This window comes from Seriola aureovittata, chromosome 6 (genome assembly GCF_021018895.1).
Source record: "Seriola aureovittata isolate HTS-2021-v1 ecotype China chromosome 6, ASM2101889v1, whole genome shotgun sequence".
In the NCBI taxonomy this organism is placed as follows: Eukaryota; Metazoa; Chordata; class Actinopteri; order Carangiformes; family Carangidae; genus Seriola; species Seriola aureovittata.
The window spans coordinates 19,759,499-19,781,339 of record NC_079369.1 but is presented as its reverse complement, the minus strand read 5'-3'; the positions used below and the strand labels follow the sequence as shown (position 1 = coordinate 19,781,339).

The window sequence follows — 21,841 nt, the reverse complement described above, 5'->3', positions numbered from 1 at the left end:
TTATTTTACCAGAAACATGCAGCTGTTGGCAAATCAATTACACGGCAAGATTTATTCTGCTTTTCTGTAGCTTTCGATCGTATAACAATACCTTCCTCGGCAGATGACGTTTGCCAAAAATCTCACCACAAGGTCTACCCTCTATCTGTTTTGTGAATTTTGCTGAATGTTATTTTCTTAATGCCATGTCCGCTCCATTGTATTTGATGGAGGCAGAAATCTCAGACAAGTATCTCAATAACCAGACAAATAAATCTATCTGCATGGTTAGATACCACTGGAGGCGAGAGGGAAAACATGCTTTCATGATTTTGGTGAACTGGCTACTGAACTACTTATTTGTATTCTTTGATATGGTATCAAAATAGTTTGATGCTGAATCAAAAGGGAAGTTATGCAGTGGTAATGATACTCATCCACTGCTCGATGCGGTCTCCTAGGGGTTACACAGAACATGACTAAAATCTTATTTGTAAAATTTTAAACTTTCCATTTTACAGTGACAAGAAAAAAATGGGTTTTTTGCATTAACTGTTCATAAAATGTCGTCTGATCAATGTGCTTAAGCTAATAACACACAAACAATTATAATCTTACGTGTCTTTATTGAACACACCCATTAAACACTCACAGTGCTGGTGAACCTTTAGAGTTAATAACTGGTTGAAACCTCATTTGGCAGCAATAACCTCAAACAGTTGTTTCAGACCTGCACAAAGTTCAGGAGGTATTTTGGATCATGCTTCCTACAGAGCTGCTTCAGACATATTCTGGTGTGAACAGCTCTCTTCAGGTCATTCCACAGCATCACTACTGGGTTAAAGTCTGGTTGGACCACCTGGATTTGCCTACTGACACACATGCGGTGCTAACTGTAGAAAGCGTTTGGTGCACTATTGTGCTGGTTCACAACTTCAATCAGGGAGCGAAAAACGAATATACACAAAGCATTGTTTGATCAGGGTGATGGCCTCATTATGCCATTATATAACCTTTTACACACACACACACACACACACACACACACACACACACACACACACACACACACACACACACACACACACACACACACACACACACACACACACACACACACACACACACACACACACACACAAACAAACAAACAAACAAACATGCACGCACACAAACAATATACACTAACCAGAACAGAGACAGACAAAAGCACGCAGCTTTGCGGGGATATGTCTGTTGAGAAGAGCATTACAGTGTTACTGATGAGCATCTAGAGACACATACACACACACACACACACACACACACACAGCCAGACATTAGGAACTGGTTCATGGGAACAATATACACATTCCTTTGTAGAGCAAACAGTGGAGGTCTGTCTTTTTCTCAGAGAGAGAGACTGAAGGTAAACAGTCTTATCTGCAATCGGCAAGAACAGACTCTTCTCTGTACACTGATTTCTCTGTCGATACATTGTACAAAAGCAGTTTCTATGTGACCTGCAGAACACCTTGCACAACCCAACACAAGATATAACACTTAGTGCTTCAGCTGTTTAAACTGTGGCTATGAAGTGTTTACACAGGTATGAAAAAGTCAATGTTACTGAGTGCTAGGTCAACATATCATGCACATTTTGTACTGTACTGTATGTGCTGATTTGCACTATAGGTCTGACTGACAATGAGTCATAAGACAGACGAAGACAGAAACCTGACAGCTAAGTACACTACTCTCTATGTTTCCTCAGTGTAATTACACTGTTGATGTCTCATCTAAATATTTATAATCTCATCTGTCAGGTAAATTGTTATCTAAATATTGGATATTTGAGTATACAGTGCACCGAGACGTTGACGTCCACACCTTATAAATGGCTTAATAGATTTGTCTGTTAATCCTAAAAAAAAAATGATACATTAGAAATAGTGGTTTCACTACCCTGATGAAACCCTACACAATGGTTTTATTGCAAAAAGGAAGTCAAACCTAAATAATACATCAGTGGATTTCCCCTTAGATGTGAAATAAGGGAGAGACAAATCTATCTCAATAGATTTTAGGTTTAAAAATCTCTGGATGTCGCTTTCTATGCAGCATAAAATGCACTGAAATCTATAAGATGCTAGCAGTACTGTTAGGCTATTCCTGTGAAATAAAATTTCTAAAATTAGCATACTAACACTTTCAGATGACAATGTTTACATTCTGATGTTTAGCGGGTGTAATGTTCACAATGTTCACAATGTTCACTATCTTACTTTGGTGTGTTAGCATGCTCACATTTTCTAATCAGCACCGAACACAAATTGCAGCTCAGGCAAACCACAAATGTGAAACTCGTAGCTGTGCTAGAGTAAAAGTTAGCAGATCACCAAAGATGTAAGGGTGCATCCATTCAATACTTGCTGAAATATTTTAAAGTGCACTGAAGTGGTGGACCAGCTGACAGTAGTGTGATGCAAAACAATCTGTCATTCAAAAGCCACTGAACAATATGTGACCAAGCTGTGAATCAGCACTGTCTCTGATCAAGTCTTCACTTTGAAAATATCTTTGTTTTCTATAGTTTGAGGCTTAAAATTTTCGCTCAATCCATAGAAACTGTAATCAAATGGGTGGGACTTTGTTTCCACCAAGTTTTTTCTCTCCATTTAGAGTGGTCTTCAACTGAAAAAGACCCAAACGATCTGTGAAAACCGGGCCGGCAAAGTCATGGATGAGTTGTGAATGGACTAATGACAGTGTTTTCATGCTGAGGTTTGTGACGCAGGTCAGGCCCTGTCTGCTCTTTGTCTCCCTGTCACGCCAGAGGAACTCATTTGTCCCCGGAGAAAGATGGATGAACTGTTGTAGAAAAAGAGCCTGTGGGGGGTGGGGGTCTAAACACCTGGGGTAGAGTGTGTTTTTCTGTGTCAGTGTGTGTGAGGAAGTCGCTGTCGTCCCACTGGCCTGTTTCCTCATTAGTGTCACAATCCTGCCCAGCATGGACTTCCTTCCACGGACACTCAATCCATACACATTCACATAATACTCAACACACATGCATTCATAAGTTCTGTTATGTCATCTGTACACATCTGCACACACAGACACATGCATCCCCGATGCAAGGTGCACCTGCCAACTTTGACGCATTTCTGTACACAAATCTGTCTCTAGTAGAAGAAGTCCTTATCCTGCCTCTCATTCGAAACAGGGGCATCCTGGGGTGTCAGCACATATACTAATGGAGGTCTTTGGGGGGGGGGGGTTTGGTTGAAGAGGATGTCATATAAACCTCCCAGCATCTTGCCCTACTCATATAAATCACAGGAACTTGAAGGCCAGTTACACAGGAGCACACTAATGTTCACTGAAACATTAATTTAGTGTCATGTGGGACTTGTGTGGTAGTCTAACATTCTGCTTTGTGGGACAGATTATGAAACTTCACACACTAGACAAAACTAAAAAAGTATCACCTTGCTTACCCACATTTCTATATGAGAGTATGGGAATTAAAGGGGCAAGGAGGGGTTAAATAAGAAAGAGAGTATTATCATTTTTCTTTAGCTCAAGTTTGAGAGAGCAGGGAGAGTGTTTTGTTTGGATTTATTTATTTATTCTATTTTATTTTTTAAATTGTAAAGCCCTTTGAGTTAAAAGATTAGTGATTTGTGATTTGGGGCGATAATTACAAAATTGTCTGGACTTGACTAGTAGCTAACAAGGTTTATTTTACAAGAAAAAACATTAAATTTAAAAATTCAAATCTGTTAAGGTTATAGGATGATCATGGTGATGGTTTAAAAAAATAAAACATGTTAACTGTCAGTTGGAAACAGGAAACGAACAGTTCGTTTTATTCACAGGTTAAAAAGTTTAAGTGAGGCCACACCATGTAAAAAAGCTTTCGCTAACTCAACACTGTCATATTATGATGACACATAAGGGAGAGGGTGTTGCGGTTTTTTGAAGTCAGGGACGGAGCCAACCAGAAATTTTCAGATTCAGATTCAGGCCTCCTCCCCAACCCAGTCATCTTTTTACAGTCCTAGAATGGGGCTTTTTGTAAGTTCTCTCTGTGGCCGAACATGGTTTCTTGCCTTCTTTTTGATTGTTGCTTGACAAGAGTTTTTATAACACAAGAAGTTATAATGCTCCCTTTGAGCAGCACTACATCTTCAGGGCAGATTGGAGTTGCTGTCGGAAAGAGATGAAACGGGACAGGGTTAGCTACTAAGCATGCTAACTTGAGAAGTAGAAAAAACGTGATAGGGACAAGAGTTAACATTGGAGTTGCTTTCTACCACTGGAGACAAATCTTGGTGAGTAAAGGAATGAAGTATGATGCTGAACTTGCAACATTTCTTCTAGACTGCTAAGTACAGAGCTCTTAATGCTAACATTTGCTATATACCAATAGCAAAACTTACAAATAGCTCTTTAAATTAGACAAAACTCATCCACACGAGATTGAATTGAGTCAGCTGGAGTAATAACACAGAGCGTACCGAAAACAATTTGATTCCAACCCCAATGTGAAATAATTGAAAAAGGATGCCTTATCATTAGTGAATGAATTGCACCAGCTGTAAAACTGAATATGACCCTTGTTTTACATAAGACGGCCTGAGCTTCACAGGCTTTTGCCATCATCCATTCAGCTACTGTCAGTGAGCCGGCTCCCTGCATGCTGCTGGAGATGTGCCACCATTGCCAGGAACATGTATAAAACCTGCCAATGTCCAGTCATCTTAGTTTCCAATAAACAAATGTACCTGTCACCTATGTAGTACAGCTCACAAGATCTTGTCAAACGCCCACAGGCAGTGTAATAGTACACACACAATCTGTTGATGCTATGATATGAGCTGTTTGTCCATCGGGAAGCACAAAAAAAACCCACTGAACCACTGGTCAAACAAAACACGGTGACTGGCACACATACACTCATCTACACTCTGTTTATTTACCCTACAATGAGTAGCTGCAGTAAATAATAGGGGGAAATTATTCTCCAGATATCACAGCCTTTCCAGTAAGATGTCATAACATAACAGTTCCCGTCAGAGAAACAGAAACCCTCTCACCATCACTTAAGTTGTTTTTCTAAGGTTTCACTTGTTGACCACACAACCCTGCCTGGATACCTGAAGCAGGTCTTGAGAAATGTTTAAAACCTCCATGATTTTGTCCTCATTTAGTGGCATTTAATCCATTTATTGCCTAATAATTTTGTCCTAAAAATCTGGCCTCAGACCTTCATACGTGACGCAGGATGAGGCTACAGTGTTTGTGTATAGCGTAATATTTTGGGGTCTGCACAGGAGCCAGACTGCTTTGCCTGTCTACTGGGAGCCCCACAGAGGCCATTAAAGCCGCCAGGAGCGGGAAGTAGTAAAAAGGGCAGGTAACACAAGCCACCCAGTGACAGAAATACCAAGACCTATTAGCTACAAACATACAGGGAAAAAGGGCCAAGAATGTGTTTCTCAAAACTTACGGACACCTGGAGAAAGAAGAGAAGAAAGGAAGAGAAAGAAAGGGGGGGTTTGCGGAGGTCGGGTGAGCTTTGACCAGAATAGAGTGAGGGCTTGAGGAAAGGGAGGGAGTTGCTGCCATGGCAACTGCTCATGTTGGCATTTTGGGGACGTGCACAGCAGAGTGTGAGGTGAGAGACAGAGTGATAGGTTGGCAGATACTGTATCTGTGACATTTAGACATGCTATCCCTGCCCCAGTATCCCTTTATTGAACTAATGCCACATCAAGACCACGAGGCTGGCGCTGGTCCAGCATTACCTCACCAGCTAAAGATGGTGTGTAGCATGGGAGGCAGAGTGGAGATGATGCCGTTTCTGATGTAAAAAAAAAAAACAGGTCCAAATAACAGCGATAGTAAATTCCTATGAATCCTATCCTAGAAAATCTATTTATTTAGCTTCCAGATGGCAGCTCCACGGTTGTCCAATGTTCACTGATGGGTGATATAGCCAAATTACAGTAATGCAGTGTAATTTATTATACCATAAATAATGCTAATAAATAGACCTAGCTCATATTTAACAAATAAACAACACACTTAATGTCAGAAAGTGTCTCTTGTAAGCATTTATAGGAGACTCCAAGACTCAAGACAGGCCTTGATATGCGTATTGATCAACAAACAAACAATCAATCAGTCGGATCTTCACAGACTAACTTTATAACTGATGTGGTCTTGGAATTTATCTTAAATTAACATCATCACCCTAAACCCTAAAACGAAGGTTTTCCATCCTGGTGTCACAAGCCTTTCACCCCAATGTGCATGCAAACACATGCACAGTGGTCACCCTGGCAGATATTCTTCTCTATTTGGAGTCAGGGGCTGCGTCAGTGAGAAGCCCCAGACAGGTGCACTGCTGTGGAGGAGTTATTGATACTGGAGCCTCTGGATTTAGTTGAGGGTGTCACATGACAACCTATTATGAGATCCGGGTAGAGAAAAAAAAGAAAAAAAAAGACTGCATACACAGAGCGTCTGTGTGTGTTTGTGTGTATGTGTTTGTCTGTAATAGACTAAAGAACAGTTAATTGGAGACGGCTTGTCCCAAAGGACAAAAGCTGTGTCCCCAATTGGGGAAAAAATTGTTTTGGAAAATTATGATTTTTTTATAATGATTTTGTGTGTCTGTATGTATTTGTAAAAGTGTTGTGTGTTTAGTTGTAACAGACAGCCCGGGTTTGTTTCAAAGTAAACCATCATTACCTCTGCATTCACACCAACTTCAAAACAAAACTGACACTCATAAGTTGAGCTTTTCACTGCGCAGACTGTTGAGGGTAAAGCATCTTTTATTCAGTTTCTAAAGCCACTGAAGCAAACTCTGTCCAAAAATGTTCCAATTTAAGTTTGAATTGCCCCAAACCAAAAACCCCTCCACAAAGGAAAAGAAAATATTAGAAAACCAAACATTTGTTGTTATTCAGAACATGCACATATAAAAATAGAATGAAGGCTTTTACGTCCTAATCAGTGGCTTTCTCCACTACAGACTGAACACAGTGAAGGGTTTATAGCTAAAACTAGCTTCACTGGCAGACAAGTGTTTTATTCAGCAAATAGCGACTCACGTAGGTTAGCGTGTCACTTTGGTTTGCTGGGTGACCTGATGAACTGAACACTAATGACAGCTTTGTGAGAAGTTTTGAATATCAAAGAGAATTTTTTTTGTTGTTTTTTTTTTTTTTGCTAAGATCCTGGTGCTCCTCATCTCCGGCCATCTTTCCTGTTTTGTCTGCATCATATCTTCTCTGGTACCTTCTTGCTTATTCTCCCTCTCTTCTAAAGGCAACCTTTATCACTCCTGCCCTCTCACCTCATCACTCCTCATCTCCTCCTTTCATCCCTCCTCCTGTTCTGTCTCTCTTGTCCTCCTCTCTGTGACCTCCTCAGTACATTCCTTCACGCAGTGGGCCACTGTTTGGAGTGGGGAGTGCAGGGTTGTCTAAGGCCTTTATTAAATAACATTCATAAAGAGATTGATGAGATACTCTTTATTCATTGCCCTTTGCTCTGATCTTTGAATCCCTGCTGCCACAGAGACGGGCTGAGATGAAACAAATCTTATGTGTCTTATATGTTTCCGTGACTTGATGAAAGCATGGAGATCATTTTTCCTGGTCTGCAAGAGACTGCAGCCCAGAACGTTTGGATAGTTGCACTTATAAAGGCAAGATTCAATATAGTGGGTTTGCAGCTCATGAAAAATTAAGCCATTTGTGTTTCAATTTATGATCTGGTTCTTCACAGATCACTAAAACCAGATCTTACAGGATTACTCGAGGATCCTGATGGATAAAAGACACTGAATCTGAACAGAAACCTGGTTGAGGTTGTGAACTCTAGAGTCATGACACCACATTAGGACACATTTCACCACCAAATCTGTAGGATGTGACACAGTACAAGATTTTAAACGTGAGTAAAATATGAAATTAAGCACACAATTGAAAATTAATGAATCATTTCCAACAGTGTTAATCTGTAAAACTTTCAAAGCTTTTATTACCAAATACAAGAGCAGCACTATCTTTATCCACTACTGTGTTGTTATAACAACGCTTTAACCTAAGACCGAGCTAGCTCCGTATGAATTTCCTGGGCAGACTAAGACAAACAGAGGGATGATGGAAAGACTGTACTGTCCAGCAGATTAAGCCTTGTGCTTACATGTGCACCAGACCATATACAGCAAATGTATGTGCAGTGTTGTTTTACCCTATTGCATAACAGCTCCACATCATCCAAACGCCTTTCACCTATACAGTTAACACACACTTATTGTTTAGTGTTGACCAAACACCAGCTCCCAGCTTTGAAAAACCATGTAGGGTTTCTTCTCGGGAAAATGTCATGGGGGGCCTGTTCGCCTCATACGAAAACACCTACACAATGGAAAGGCACAATGGGATTTAAAAAGCCAACTCGTTGACACCTTTCCACACTACCACACAGCCAAACACATACGCACAGACACAGTGTGTATGTGAAAAAGGTCAGGAGAGTTTATGAGCCCTTTGCCTCACATATATCCTGTATGACAGCCTTTCATCACAGAGGTCGACTTCACCAGGAAGTCAGGTCATACCTTTGTGGGGTTCTCATAGCTAAATGCTGTAGAAATGGGACAGAATATTTCCTGGCTCTGTTATGACACCACAACACAAAACAGCTGCTTTGGGTCAGTGGCTCTCCATGATGTGGAAATTTTTGACACATGTGCGAGTAGACCTCACTAACCTGTTTGTGACTGTGACGTGATGATCTCTCTGTAAAAACAATGAGCCTCCTTTATAGTTTTCATTATTACGCTCAATAACTGCAGTGGCGAAAGAAGGCAAAATCTGAGAACCAAATGGTAATAAAGTCTGAAAATATGCACACAGCACTGCCACAAACTGTTTGACTTGATAAGCATATCAAGTCAAACATGTCTTTAGCAGACAGTCTTACAGGATATGTTGATCAAGTTCGCATTATCTATAGCTTTATCTGATCGAGATTATCTGCACCATCTCCACATTTATCCTGTGAGAACAGAATAAAGTGTCGGACAGTAGTTTTCCTACCCAGCATGCCAAAGGGTTCTGTACCCTGTGGCACTGGACGCAACAACTCAAGCATAACACTAACACTTAAGAAAGAAGTTTCAACACATAGCCGAGACAACATCAGTGTGTACTCTGTGACAGTGATACGTTAATACATGAGGTGCTGATTGAGATATAATTAAGAGCATGCGCGGCTCTGTGGATATTTCCACTCACCACTGAATAGAATAAGGTTATGGGTGGGACCTGACACACTAACAGTTGATACAGGTTGCATAACATACCTCAATGCACGCACACACACACACACACACACACACACACACACACACACACACACACACACACACACACACACACACACACACACACACACAGAGTTAGTGGCCTTTAAAAGTTGTGGTGCAGTTTCCCCAACCTAATTTTCAGATTTTAATAAAACACAATAACAGCCTGCAGGAATGACGTGCGGTGTAAACTAGTTGAACAAAGGTGCAGCATTCCTTGAAAAGGCACATCATTTATACATATACTCGTCTCTGTCTGTGCTAGTAAAAGTTAAATTAACAACATACAGCGGATGGATGGTTTATGGGGCTTTTCCCATTATTCACTATGCTAGCATTCTTAAATTAAAACTTAACACAATACTCGTCTCCCAGACGTTTGTCATTATAAATTCCCATCCAAGCCTTTGTATGTTCCAGTTATTTGGGGGAATCTGGTGTTGCTAAACCCCAATGTTACAAAAAGTCTGTTTGCGATTTCTGTTCTCATGCGATACATACTTTTCCAATTTGAACTCTGTTTAAATTGGATTTTGCTATCAAACAGTGACTGTGCCACTTCTGCCAAACCAATCGTTCAAGCAGGTTGGGGGGCAGTAGGCTGCACGGCAGTGAAACACAACACAAGATAAAAACACAAAGCACATGGATACGTCATGGAAATACAAAATAGAAGAAAAATAAAAAACGAGTGCAAAAATTTAAACAATTTCAAAACATTGGTTGAACTGAAGCAGGGAGGTAAGTCTGCATCTTATACAGCAGGATATCAGGATGGCACTGAGAACTGAAATATTCCCATCTCGGCCGCACTGAGCATCACTTTACATTCATATAATAAGAGTATGGCTGCAACAAATAACAATTTATGGATTAATCTGATAGTTATTCTCTGGATTAATCATTTGGTCTATAAAATATCATTCATGGGCCAATTTTCCATTTACTGTCACTTATGACAAAGAAAAGCATCAGATCCCCACGTTTTAAAAGCAGAAAGCAGAAAGTATTTGGTATTTTTGCTTGAAAAAATGACTGACGTGATTATTTGATTTTCAAAATAACTGCAGATTGATTGTCTGTCAACCATCTGGTTGATTAAATCATTAATCGTAGGAGATCTAACTGAGAGATCTTGGCATTGCAAAAGCACAAAAAAAATGTAGGTAGTAGTAGACAGGTAGTATGTATATTAATCAGTCAATATTATACATAATATAAATCTAACATCTTATACGTCATATTGTTATATAACTTGTAAAACGGTACCAGACTACTGACAGATTGTTTTGTGCCTTTGGAGTTGTTGTTAGCAGAGCACGCATTTCACTCAGAGGAAGTGCACCTGTCTGCGTCTCATGACTTCACATTCGTTTGATTTATTTCATGAATGGCATTCACAATATGAAAGATATGCAGTTTTGGCTTTAGCTCATTTATCTGTCGGTACAAGGAATTAGAAGAATTAATTGTGTGCCCTGAGAGAGGGTGAAACAGGTTCACCTGTGTGTAATGCAGAGTGATTGTTCAGTGCTGTAGGTATTTACGTATTATATCATTGTGTCAGCATGTGCATGTTTGTGAAGTGAGTGGGCACAGACAATAGGCCTTTGTCTCACTGCATCCTATTTTTCTCTTGTGGGCTGACACAGACATTCATACACACCAACACACACACACACTAACACACACACACCACACACACACACACACACACACACACACACACACACACACACACACACACAGTTTCTCCTGGCTTCCGTCAAGTTACAACAGTTTAGAGACAGCAAAACAGGAACAATCTGATCTTCTCTTCCTGCCTCATACTTCCTGCCCTCCCCCCTACTGCTCTGATAAAGAGAGAGAGAGAAAGAGAGAGAGAGAGAGAGAGAGAGAGAGAGAGAGAGAAAAAAAAACATGAATCAAAAGGAAAAATAAAGACTTGGGGGGGATGAAAAGAAAGCTGAAATGAATAAGAGTAAAAGAGAAGAGTGGCGGCAGAGAGAGAAACAGAGGCAGATGTTGATTGTACAGTAGGTGTGTTTGTGTGTCTGCGTGTGTGTGGGTGCGTTTGTGTGAACATGAGGTAGGCTGCAGGGAGGATGTGGCCTGAGATCATGGGAAAACAGTGGGACTGCAGGAGCTGAGAGGTGTAGTAGGCAGGTGTTAACCAGTGAAATCTTTGTAATCACACTTGTCATCAAGTTTGCAACAAGACATCCTGCTACAAGACATCCTGCATTGTTATGTGAGGTTTACCATGTATGTTTCTACTTTTCTTAGAACTTTTGGGTTAGAATGAATTTGTTAGTGTTAGTGTTAGTACAGACCAATGCAAAACATTATTAATGCATTTTAAGGGATAACGTTAGTGCAACTTTATCTTATTATTCTTATCATTATTATCATCATCAACAAATCTCCTAAAGACAGATCATGAGAGAGACCAAAGTCAATAATTTATCTTTATAAGTGCATAGCTATGTTATAATAAATCAAGTGCCTTAATGCTCTCATATTACATACCTATATATATATACACATGTATATGCTGTTTATACACACTCCACATAAGGTTAAATTAGGGATTACTTTCCTAACTAATAACTAAAGTTTGTCAGAAAATACTGGTCACAATACTTTCTATCTTCAGATTGCTGATTTTGTCCAACCAACCCTCCAAAAACCAAAATATGTCCTATTAAATATAATATAATACAAATAGACAGATCAGATCAAATCAAATCAGAATGCAACAGTCTGGCTCTTGCATGTGTTTTTAAAAGTTTTGTGTACAGCAGTAATGTAGTTGTGGCTGTGGCAGACAATTCTTGTTTGTAGGATAAAGTTCTTGTTGGTTCTGTTGTTTTTTTCAAGTGGTTTGTTGATAATAACAAAAGATAAAATGACAACCTATTCCTTTAAAGAGCATGTAAGCCTAAATACACTAATTTAATGTCAGTCCTACCTAGCCGGGTTCTGTCCTGCAATGATTAAAAAATAAAAAAGAGAGGGAGAGAGATGGTGAGTGCACATCTCTGCAGTCAAAACTAACTTAAACTTGCCAACAAAAATAGAGTTGATCGGAACACATAATTTAGTGACGACCTTGTTTGCCCTTCCACTGAAAGGTCACATTGCACGTTATGGGGCTGGTTTACAAGATACACACACTTATTTTCTCAAACTATCTAACACACACACACACACACACACACAAACTCAGAGCACCTGATATGCTGCGGTTTTGAAGAAGGAAGTTAAAACTCAGTCCATCTGCTCTGACAGGAAGCCACATACAGGCATGCTGACGTCAATCAGAGCCACAGGAACACCTCCCCACTGCACACACTCACACACACACACTCACATTACTCACACTGGTGTATTTACGCCACGATAAACAGTCATTCAAACCATACCACTTGTCAATCCTCTATTACAAAATTGCACAAAGCAAATTTTGAATACATCACACACTGAAGTACCATCTATGGACACATCATTGTGTTAACTAATGCTTATACTCACACGAATGTACATGAGCACACGGACACACGCACACACACACAGTATGCACTCAGACTTTCAAGTAACTTGTCGCTTCCTTTTCAAAAACATGAACTCATGGATTTAATGACTAACACAAACTAAAACAAATGATCAACAAGATTTTGGTCAACTGTTCGTGTGAAAACATGACATCACAGGAGATGAAAATGATTTTATTTTACCAAAGGAGTCTTTAAAAGCGATAACTATGAGGAGAAACAGAGTAAAGCTTGTGTGAGACATATGCAGTAATTGAGTTAAAAATGATTACATGGGCCTCTTAGACAAAAACACACAACTGTCTTTTTTACAAAAAAGAAAAGAAAACAATGAAGTGTTTGCTGAACTGCCTGAGGTGTCATTTTTACTAGCCCTTCTTTGATGTCATATCTGGCAAGTGTTGGCTTCATGTTGGTTATTGGATGGTTAACTACACTCTCTGTTCTCAGTTTCAGTGTTGCTCATCTCTGTCTGCTCTTTACACAACAACATATGTCACTGTTTTCAGTGCCTAGAGAGTGTGGGAACATCTGCCTACAGATGTGAGGTTGAAGCATTGACATGAAATTTTTTTTTCCCCATAATTTTTCTTTTTTTAGTACAAAGCGCAAACTCCTCTTTATTCACATTTTACCTTAAACTTTAGCATAAGTATTTAGTTATTTAGTCTTAATATGAAGTTTTACTATAAAAACACAAAGTTCTCTTTCTGTTCTGATCGTTGCTTGTTCATGCACAGTGATGTAAGACACAAACACAAGTAGTGTTTTAAAACAGATTTTGGGACACAGAACTTTTAGATGGATACTTGAGTGGGAGCGGCTTGAGAAATCTTGTTACACTTTTTTTATAATTTTGGTTTGTACCATTAAATTACAATATATAGTAACTGATATAATTCATAGTGACCACAGCTAGAGATGTGCTATAACTAACAGCTGACTTTCAATCTTCCAGGAGGTGACACTACAAAGGACAGATTCTGAATGGTTGGTTGATTTGTTTGAATCATAAACATACAAAGATATTCTGAACCAACAAAGATGTGCACTAGAATAAAAGAATCAAAAAAAAAATCAGGCTAACGCAATAAATTACAAAACAAATATTAAAGACAAACTTTTTAAGATTTGTTATTTTTGAAATCTCCTCTTTGAGTAAATGTCACCACAGTTTTCTTGTGGCTAAATGTGAGAAAGAAAACTTTTCTCACTCTAGTTGAGTTGATGTGGCATTAACACCCCGACACACATATGCACACACATGTAAAACACATACGCATGATATACAAAAATGCATTTGTAAACATGCATTCAAATGCATATAAAGGTGATGCAAAACAACATTTATCATGGCTGAGTAAGGGGACACACACACACTCCCATATACTGTAAAGTGCTTTTAAAGTCATCAGTGGTAACATACACATACTCACACACTGCCTCTTACCAGCTTATACGTGTAAATGTACGCACGTACTATACAGACACACGCGCGCGCACACACACACACACACACACACACACACACACACACACACACACACACACACACACACACACACAGACGTATGTGCTTAAAATGAAACGCGATGAGAGAAGAAAGGGGGGTTTGCTGTTATCTTAGAGTGAGCTTTAATAGACCACACTCTGTGAGTGAGTGTGAGTCTGCATGTGCCTGAGTGTTTGTCTGAACTACCATTTCAATTGTGTTTGAACAAGGTTAATGAGCTTGATGACAAAATGGTCTGGACTACAATATTAGAGCTGGAGACAGATGGCGCAAAAAGTGAAAGTCGTCACGTAGGCGAGTTCATGAGAAAAGGACGAGACGGTGGAGAGAGGCAGGGAGAAGAGAATAATGAGAGCAAGGGAAACTGGAGGCAGTTGAATGTGTCAACCAGATATAAACCAGATAAGTAAGAAAAAAACCAAGATGTGTTCTTCACGGAGCTTTACAAAAGTCAGACACAAAGCAGGACATTCCTCTAAGCCTCTTACCTGGGAGACAAACTCTGGTGATTGGAGGCTGAGTTGTTGCTGCAGGAGACCTTCTGAAAGAAGGAAAGAAAGATGGAGAAAAAAGGCAAACGTTACAAACAAAGAATACCCTACAAAAAAATTGAGCATCATTTTCATCTTTGAAGAGTTGGTTCACCTAAATCATAAAGACATTCCTCACTTGGTGATTAAACTAATAGCTTAAAGTGTCAGTGAATAGTTAAACATTTCAGTAAATACACTTATTCGCTCTCTTGCAGGGAGTGAGATGAAAAGATTGATACTACTCTGATTCCTGTCCATTGGACATGAAGCTACAGCCAGCAGCAGATCTTCTTCTCCAACCTTCTGCAGAAGAGCGAATAAGTGTATTTCCAAAAACATCAAACCTTTCTTTAAAATGGATCACGACTGGCATCACTGAAATCACGTTGTGACAGTTTTTTGAAAAGAGATCCAACATGTAGTTTACATTTAGTGCTATATTTATTGTAATGTAGTCTTGTGCTAGTTTAGGGAAGCACAGAAGATGTTTCCTTGTCACATCTTACATGTATCCTCCAATCAAAGAAGTCCTATCTTAACACTAGGTAGTCATTTTAAACTTTTGGTGCTCATTCCACCTGCATACACTAATACTGAGATCTGCATCCTCACTGCTTTCAGCCATTTAACTCCATCCAACTCCCCAGCTTCTTCTTGCATTTGCATTTAATTGTACATAAATGTTTCTTTAAACATAAGGTCTCTAAATGTTTGTGTATCTGCGCCTCTGATGGAGCTTTGTGACTGGCTCAGGGCCAGTCTGCGTCAATGGTTCCAGAGCATCACATGAGAAAAGCCACAGTGATTGAATTCAACCGAAATGTGTGTCATTGTTGTGATAAATGATTAAGACTTCAACGTGAGTGTCTTGACTGAAATACTAAATTACTATCATTTGCACAGTGCCTGTAAACAAACCGTCCCCTCAGTATCTTTAGCAAGTGATACGCTCACACACATACATAAGCCTTCACAGTGAATAATAGAGAGAAAGGTGGCCTAAATACGAATTTCAAGTGTATCTGCAGTCTCACTTTCACTGGAAAGTATGATGGTGAAGGTGAAGAACTAAAGACCACACTAGTGTAAAAAAAAGCCCTACTCTGGAAGTGACTGCAAACCACTGATAAACATACAATAAAGTGATTTTCATGAAGGTTTTATTCTCAGCCCAGAAATATGTGTGTATGTGAGTGTGTGTGTGTGTGTGTGTGTGTGTGTGTGTGTGTGTATGTGTGTGTAGAGTAACTTGTACAGCAACTATACGGTGTACATTCTTGAGTTGGTCTCATTGCATTTGAAGACACATAGCATGCTGACTACTGACAATACAGTACAGTACAGTACAATACGCCTTTAATCGTGCATGGATTTATTACTCAATGCTGTGACCGCTGCACTCCTGGGCTACAATTTGGTTGCAGATAAAGTGTCAGAGCAGCAATCATGTACTAGTATTAGGTTTTCTGTGAAACAGAGGTTTGTGTCATTACAAGCGTTTTCATTTTTTCCCCAAATATATTTCATAATAATTGCAAGACAAATGATGCAGTGGCCACTTTGGGAGTGCAGAATCAAAGCAGTGGGAACAATAAATATTTACCAATGAGGCATTTCCTCTGTGTGAGTAGTTGTAGGTGTGCGTGTGTACGTGTGTGTGTGCTTCACCACAACAGATCAATTAATTATGGAGCATTTTGACTGATTGAGTGATGTACAGAGAGAAATTACTCTTTAATTTTTCAATAGACAGAAGAGGAAGCGATGGCTCTAAAAGTAGAGCCATTTTATCTTGGCATCACCACTTGGAAATGCTTTAAAAACTCCACTAAAAGAAATCTGCATTTTATATCTGTCTCTGTGTGTGTTTGTGTGTGTGTGTGTGTGTGTGTGTGTGTTGAGGTGCAATTGTACAAGGCATGTGCTGTGTTGGTGCTGTGTGTGCTGGACTACTTTAGCTGCTCAGCTGTTAGTGGTGGAAAACAGCTGTGGTTTCAGTCTATTTAAAGCTCAATGCCTCCACCTTGTGGTGAAATGATGGACCTGCAGTCCGATTACTATGCTACCCTAACCATAGATATGCCACCACTTTTTCTTTGTGATTTAAAAGCCATGAGGAGGTAAAAATATTTTGGAGAAGCTGAGGAGTTTGATGTATTTCCACTTCAACAAGATTTATTATATATACAAGAGTTATTTGTCCTTTAGCGCTCTGCCACAAGGAAATCCCAAGAGATGACTCCCTAAAGTGTCTAAGTGGTCTCCAGTGTGACTTTGAAGTCCCCATTATGGCTTGTGATACCATACAAATCTCATATTTTATCATCAACTGGCTCCTCTGAATCTGCCAGAAGTATTTTCCTAAGCTGTCAGAGTCTGTAAAGTTGCAAACTACATCAAATGCAAACTCAAAGCAGATCACAGAAGGAGCTAATGAAGGAAACAATGCCACATAAAAAATTTTTGTTTGCTGGTCTCGATTCAGTAGCACTTACTTGCTGGAGGCACACTGGACATTTGTCAGCACAGTGAAGTTATTCCTGACACTTCGAAGGCTTGCCAGAACCTAGAAAGGCAGAGGAACAGATCATTATTAGGATCTTTTGAAGCATATTTATTTAAAATCCTTTATATCTTTTATTAACAATGTCATTTAATTTTCGTTTTGCTTGAGGTTGGTTGTAGCACCACTATCATATAGAGTTAATCATTATAAAATTATATATTTATAGTTGCATACTCCTTTGTGCTTTGGACACCGATACTTTTATATTTGTTTAATCTGTGTTGTTCAGTGTCTCTCTAACAGGTCGCATTGCTTGCGAAGAATTAGTGATTATATCAGACGGATTACAGGCAGTAAGATCATTACCTGAGCAAAAGGCGTTACGATCAGGTCATCACCATGTCTGAAAACACACACACACACACACACACACACACACACACAAAGAGACACCAAATATCAGGTACTGCTGTTGCATACATCTTATATGCTAAGTGCTTTCTGCCACTGTGCTCATGGTAAACAGGAAAAATGTTAAGTAACAACAATAAGAAATGAGGGCTGTGACCTGGCCAGTTTCATTACTATAATTAACTGAGGGAAAGGAGTATGGGAGGATGGCCATGGGTCAAAAACAGGAGTCTCCTGTTCCAATGGGATGTAACCTTGTGAGGCACTTAGCTCCAAGAGTAACCTATTTTTGTAAACTGCAACAGGGCAAAAATACGGAGTTACTCTGCTGTGGGTTTCAAATCATATGTGACGTCTGAAATCATATAGTGGTCACGGAGGAACTCCTTTACCCAACCCCCATTGTATCTTCACCAGATCTTCCACTGGGGGGCAGAGCAGTAGTGCAGAAATAGCCTTCATAGCAGTTTGCTGTACATTGTGTGATGCACGTCACTGGGAAATAAAAGAGCAAGCGAACTGTGGTCTGCAGTCAGTGATCATTATTTGGCAAACAGCCACTAATATAAGTTAAGAGCTATTAATTCTGACAAAAGTATTACCTTTGAATTCTAGCTTTATTCAACTTGAATTGAATTTAATCTTAATTAAGGTAAGCACTAATTCAGTTATTTATTTAATTTAGTTATTTGTCTTTACAGCCTTTCAATTTCAACTTTCATTTTTATTGTACCCCAGGGAATAGTGGTCTTGCAATCATATCTTAATATATATGATCATATCATGTTATTGAACTACACAATTGTGTTGTTTTAAACTCATGATTACAAGAAACTTTTTACTATAAACTTACAAAATAAGTTAAAGTTAAGTTTTTGCCTGATATATGGATAACAATGGAAGAAGCTAAATTGCAATGAGCATCATATTGATCATTTTACTTATGTCTAAATAAATATATGTGTATATTGTCAGAAATATATTTACATAATATATTTTGAGACTACTTTCACCCATATGGTCATTACTGCTTTTAATGTGCCTCTCAGTCAATCTATTGATTCACAGGTGAGTGAGTGAGTAAATTAGTGATCAAATATATGCATCCGAGAAAAGGAGGCTGAATTGTCCACAACTCATTTTATACTATAAACACAGTATAAAATTGGGGTGTTGTCAATAATCCTGAAAATACTTGAAGGTGACCTGACTATATGCAAATTTCTATCTATGCACATTAATCTGGAATGTTCATCTTCCTAGAAATGTGGAAACACAGATCCTCCTGCCATCTTACGTGCAATCATTGTGTACCTGCCAAACTCTGGCAGGTACACACCTGTGATATGCGTGCTTGCTGTGCTTATTTCCATGTGTCTCTACTTACAGTTCAGAGGCGATGGAGGAGTTTCGTGACATGGACTTGGGTGACAGGTCATAGTCACTGTCAGAGCGGTAGAGGAAGGACTCTCGCCGCTGGTTATGACCCGGGAAGTTAGTGTGGAGGACCAGACCAGAGCCGGGGGAGGCCTGGGGGTCCAGAGGGCTGCAGCTGGCAGATGGGCCATTCTCCACATCAAAACTGAAAACAGAAAAACATATGTTGTCTAAGATTTCTCTCTTTGCAGGTTCATTTCAGGCATGTGAGGCATAGAGCAAAAAAACAAAACAGAGAGAAATAAGTTCATTTCCAGACACATTGGAGCTGATTTTCAGATTCAAGGCAACCAACTGAAGCTTTTCTGGTAGCATTAGAATTAAATGTGACTAAATTAAACTTTGAGAATAATCTCAATCATTGCATTTATCTCTCTTTTATCTGCTTTTCAGCAGGAGCCTTTTTCCATTAAAAACTCCTACTCTGACCTTTAAAAAAATATAAACACAGAAATCTATCCAACTCTTTATTGTGATAACATTTTAGGAAGAGAAGAGAACTCCTTCCACTACTATCAAAATCTCCCTTAAGAGATAAGCAGCAGCCAAAAACTGTCACACATAATTACTGCAGGGTAAATTTCTATGTATAGCACATTTCATACCAGTGGCAACCCAGAGTGCTTTACAGAGTACACAGAATAAAAGGCTGTAAAAAAAAAAACAAAACAAAAAAAACAAAAACAAAACACTAATGACAAAAAATAAATAAAATAATACATAATTATAACTAGTTAAATTTGACTGTAAAAAGATAGGTCTTAAGTTTAGACTTAAAGTTGTTCAGCACTATCTCTGGTCTCAGATCTTCTGGCATTTTGTTCCAGATTTGAGCAGCATAATGGATAAAGGCAGATTCGCCATATTTAGTTTTAACCCTGGGAACAGCTGGTTATCCCAAACCAGTCAACCCAATACTGGTTCTTCATCACACTGGTAACATACTGGTATTTTGAACCTAAGCTGTGCAATGATTTATGGACCAGCAGTAGGTAGTAGTAATTATGCACAGGAGATGCACGCACACACACACACACACACCCACACACATGCATCGAGTTGACATGACCAGGGAAGGGAGGGCAGAGTGACCTGTTTAAGTGCACAGTGTTCATTCACTGATGGAGATTAGTGAGACTGAGGCTCCCATGTTCATGAGGAGACAGTGGAGGAATGAGGGAAGGAGGATCTCATTAACTCATCATAATTGAGGAGGAGAATAGGAGAGAGCGGCATCATCAACCAAGATCGTTTTCATTTTTCTGGCTGTGGTAAATCTTTCCAGACGCCACTTTCCAAGTAAACAGTGTGTGTGACATTTATTTATTTATTTTTAGCATTTTCCACTGAAGTTTGAATTACTGTGAGTCAGTCTCTTTCACGGCTTTGTTCTGCCATCACTGAGCCGACTGTATAGTAAATACACACCAGCAGAAGGGGTGCTGGTTACACGACAAACTTCAGCAGAAGAAAAAAACAAAACAAAACAAAAAAAAAAAAACAAAACAAAACACTAATGACAAAAAATAAATAAAATAATACATAATTATAACTAGTTAAATTTGACTGTAAAAAGATAGGTCTTAAGTTTAGACTTAAAGTTGTTCAGCACTATCTCTGGTCTCAGATCTTCTGGCATTTTGTTCCAGATTTGAGCAGCATAATGGATAAAGGCAGATTCGCCATATTTAGTTTTAACCCTGGGAACAGCTGGTTATCCCAAACCAGTCAACCCAATACTGGTTCTTCATCACACTGGTAACATACTGGTATTTTGAACCTAAGCTGTGCAATGATTTATGGACCAGCAGTAGGTAGTAGTAATTATGCACAGGAGATGCACGCACACACACACACACACACCCACACACATGCATCGAGTTGACATGACCAGGGAAGGGAGGGCAGAGTGACCTGTTTAAGTGCACAGTGTTCATTCACTGATGGAGATTAGTGAGACTGAGGCTCCCATGTTCATGAGGAGACAGTGGAGGAATGAGGGAAGGAGGATCTCATTAACTCATCATAATTGAGGAGGAGAATAGGAGAGAGCGGCATCATCAACCAAGATCGTTTTCATTTTTCTGGCTGTGGTAAATCTTTCCAGACGCCACTTTCCAAGTAAACAGTGTGTGTGACATTTATTTATTTATTTTTAGCATTTTCCACTGAAGTTTGAATTACTGTGAGTCAGTCTCTTTCACGGCTTTGTTCTGCCATCACTGAGCCGACTGTATAGTAAATACACACCAGCAGAAGGGGTGCTGGTTACACGACAAACTTCAGCAGAAGAAAAAAACAAAACAAAACAAAAAAGAAAAACCCAAATAAAACAGATAATATTAACTGAAAATCCTGAAACCTTTTTTGGAGCTGTGTGTTCACCTACACTGTGTGTTTATCACTGTGTCTACTCTGCTCCTCCTCTGTTTATCATAATGAAATCTGAAATGGAAAATGCATTAGTTCATCTATGCAAGAGGATTTTCCAAAGGATAGACCTATAATGTGGACAAGTTCTCTGGAACAAGCTGCAGC

The 21,841-nt window shown here is 39.3% G+C and overlaps 1 protein-coding gene and 1 long non-coding RNA gene across 5 annotated transcripts in view; one reads left to right on the top strand and one right to left on the bottom strand.

The window, feature by feature from the left end:
• Positions 1-21,841, bottom strand: part of pde4ba (phosphodiesterase 4B, cAMP-specific a) — a 176,379-nt gene that overhangs the window by 42,870 nt on the left and 111,668 nt on the right. For all 3 annotated transcript variants that reach the window (XM_056377788.1, XM_056377790.1, XM_056377791.1), the window contains 4 exons: positions 19,254-19,448; positions 17,822-17,858; positions 17,445-17,515; positions 14,905-14,957 (listed from right to left, as the gene is read on the bottom strand). In XM_056377788.1, the coding sequence (XP_056233763.1) occupies positions 14,905-14,957; positions 17,445-17,515; positions 17,822-17,858; positions 19,254-19,448 (356 nt within the window). The remainder of the gene's footprint in view (positions 1-14,904; positions 14,958-17,444; positions 17,516-17,821; positions 17,859-19,253; positions 19,449-21,841) is intronic.
• LOC130170491 (uncharacterized) overlaps positions 1-21,841 on the top strand; it is an 86,942-nt gene that overhangs the window by 53,410 nt on the left and 11,691 nt on the right. The window contains exon 4 of one of the 2 annotated variants that reach the window (XR_008828004.1): positions 19,256-19,389. The exons of the other annotated variant lie outside the window; for it this stretch is intronic. This is a non-coding gene — a long non-coding RNA (uncharacterized LOC130170491). Of the gene's footprint in view, positions 1-19,255; positions 19,390-21,841 lie in introns of those variants that run through there. 2 annotated transcript variants of the gene reach the window in all.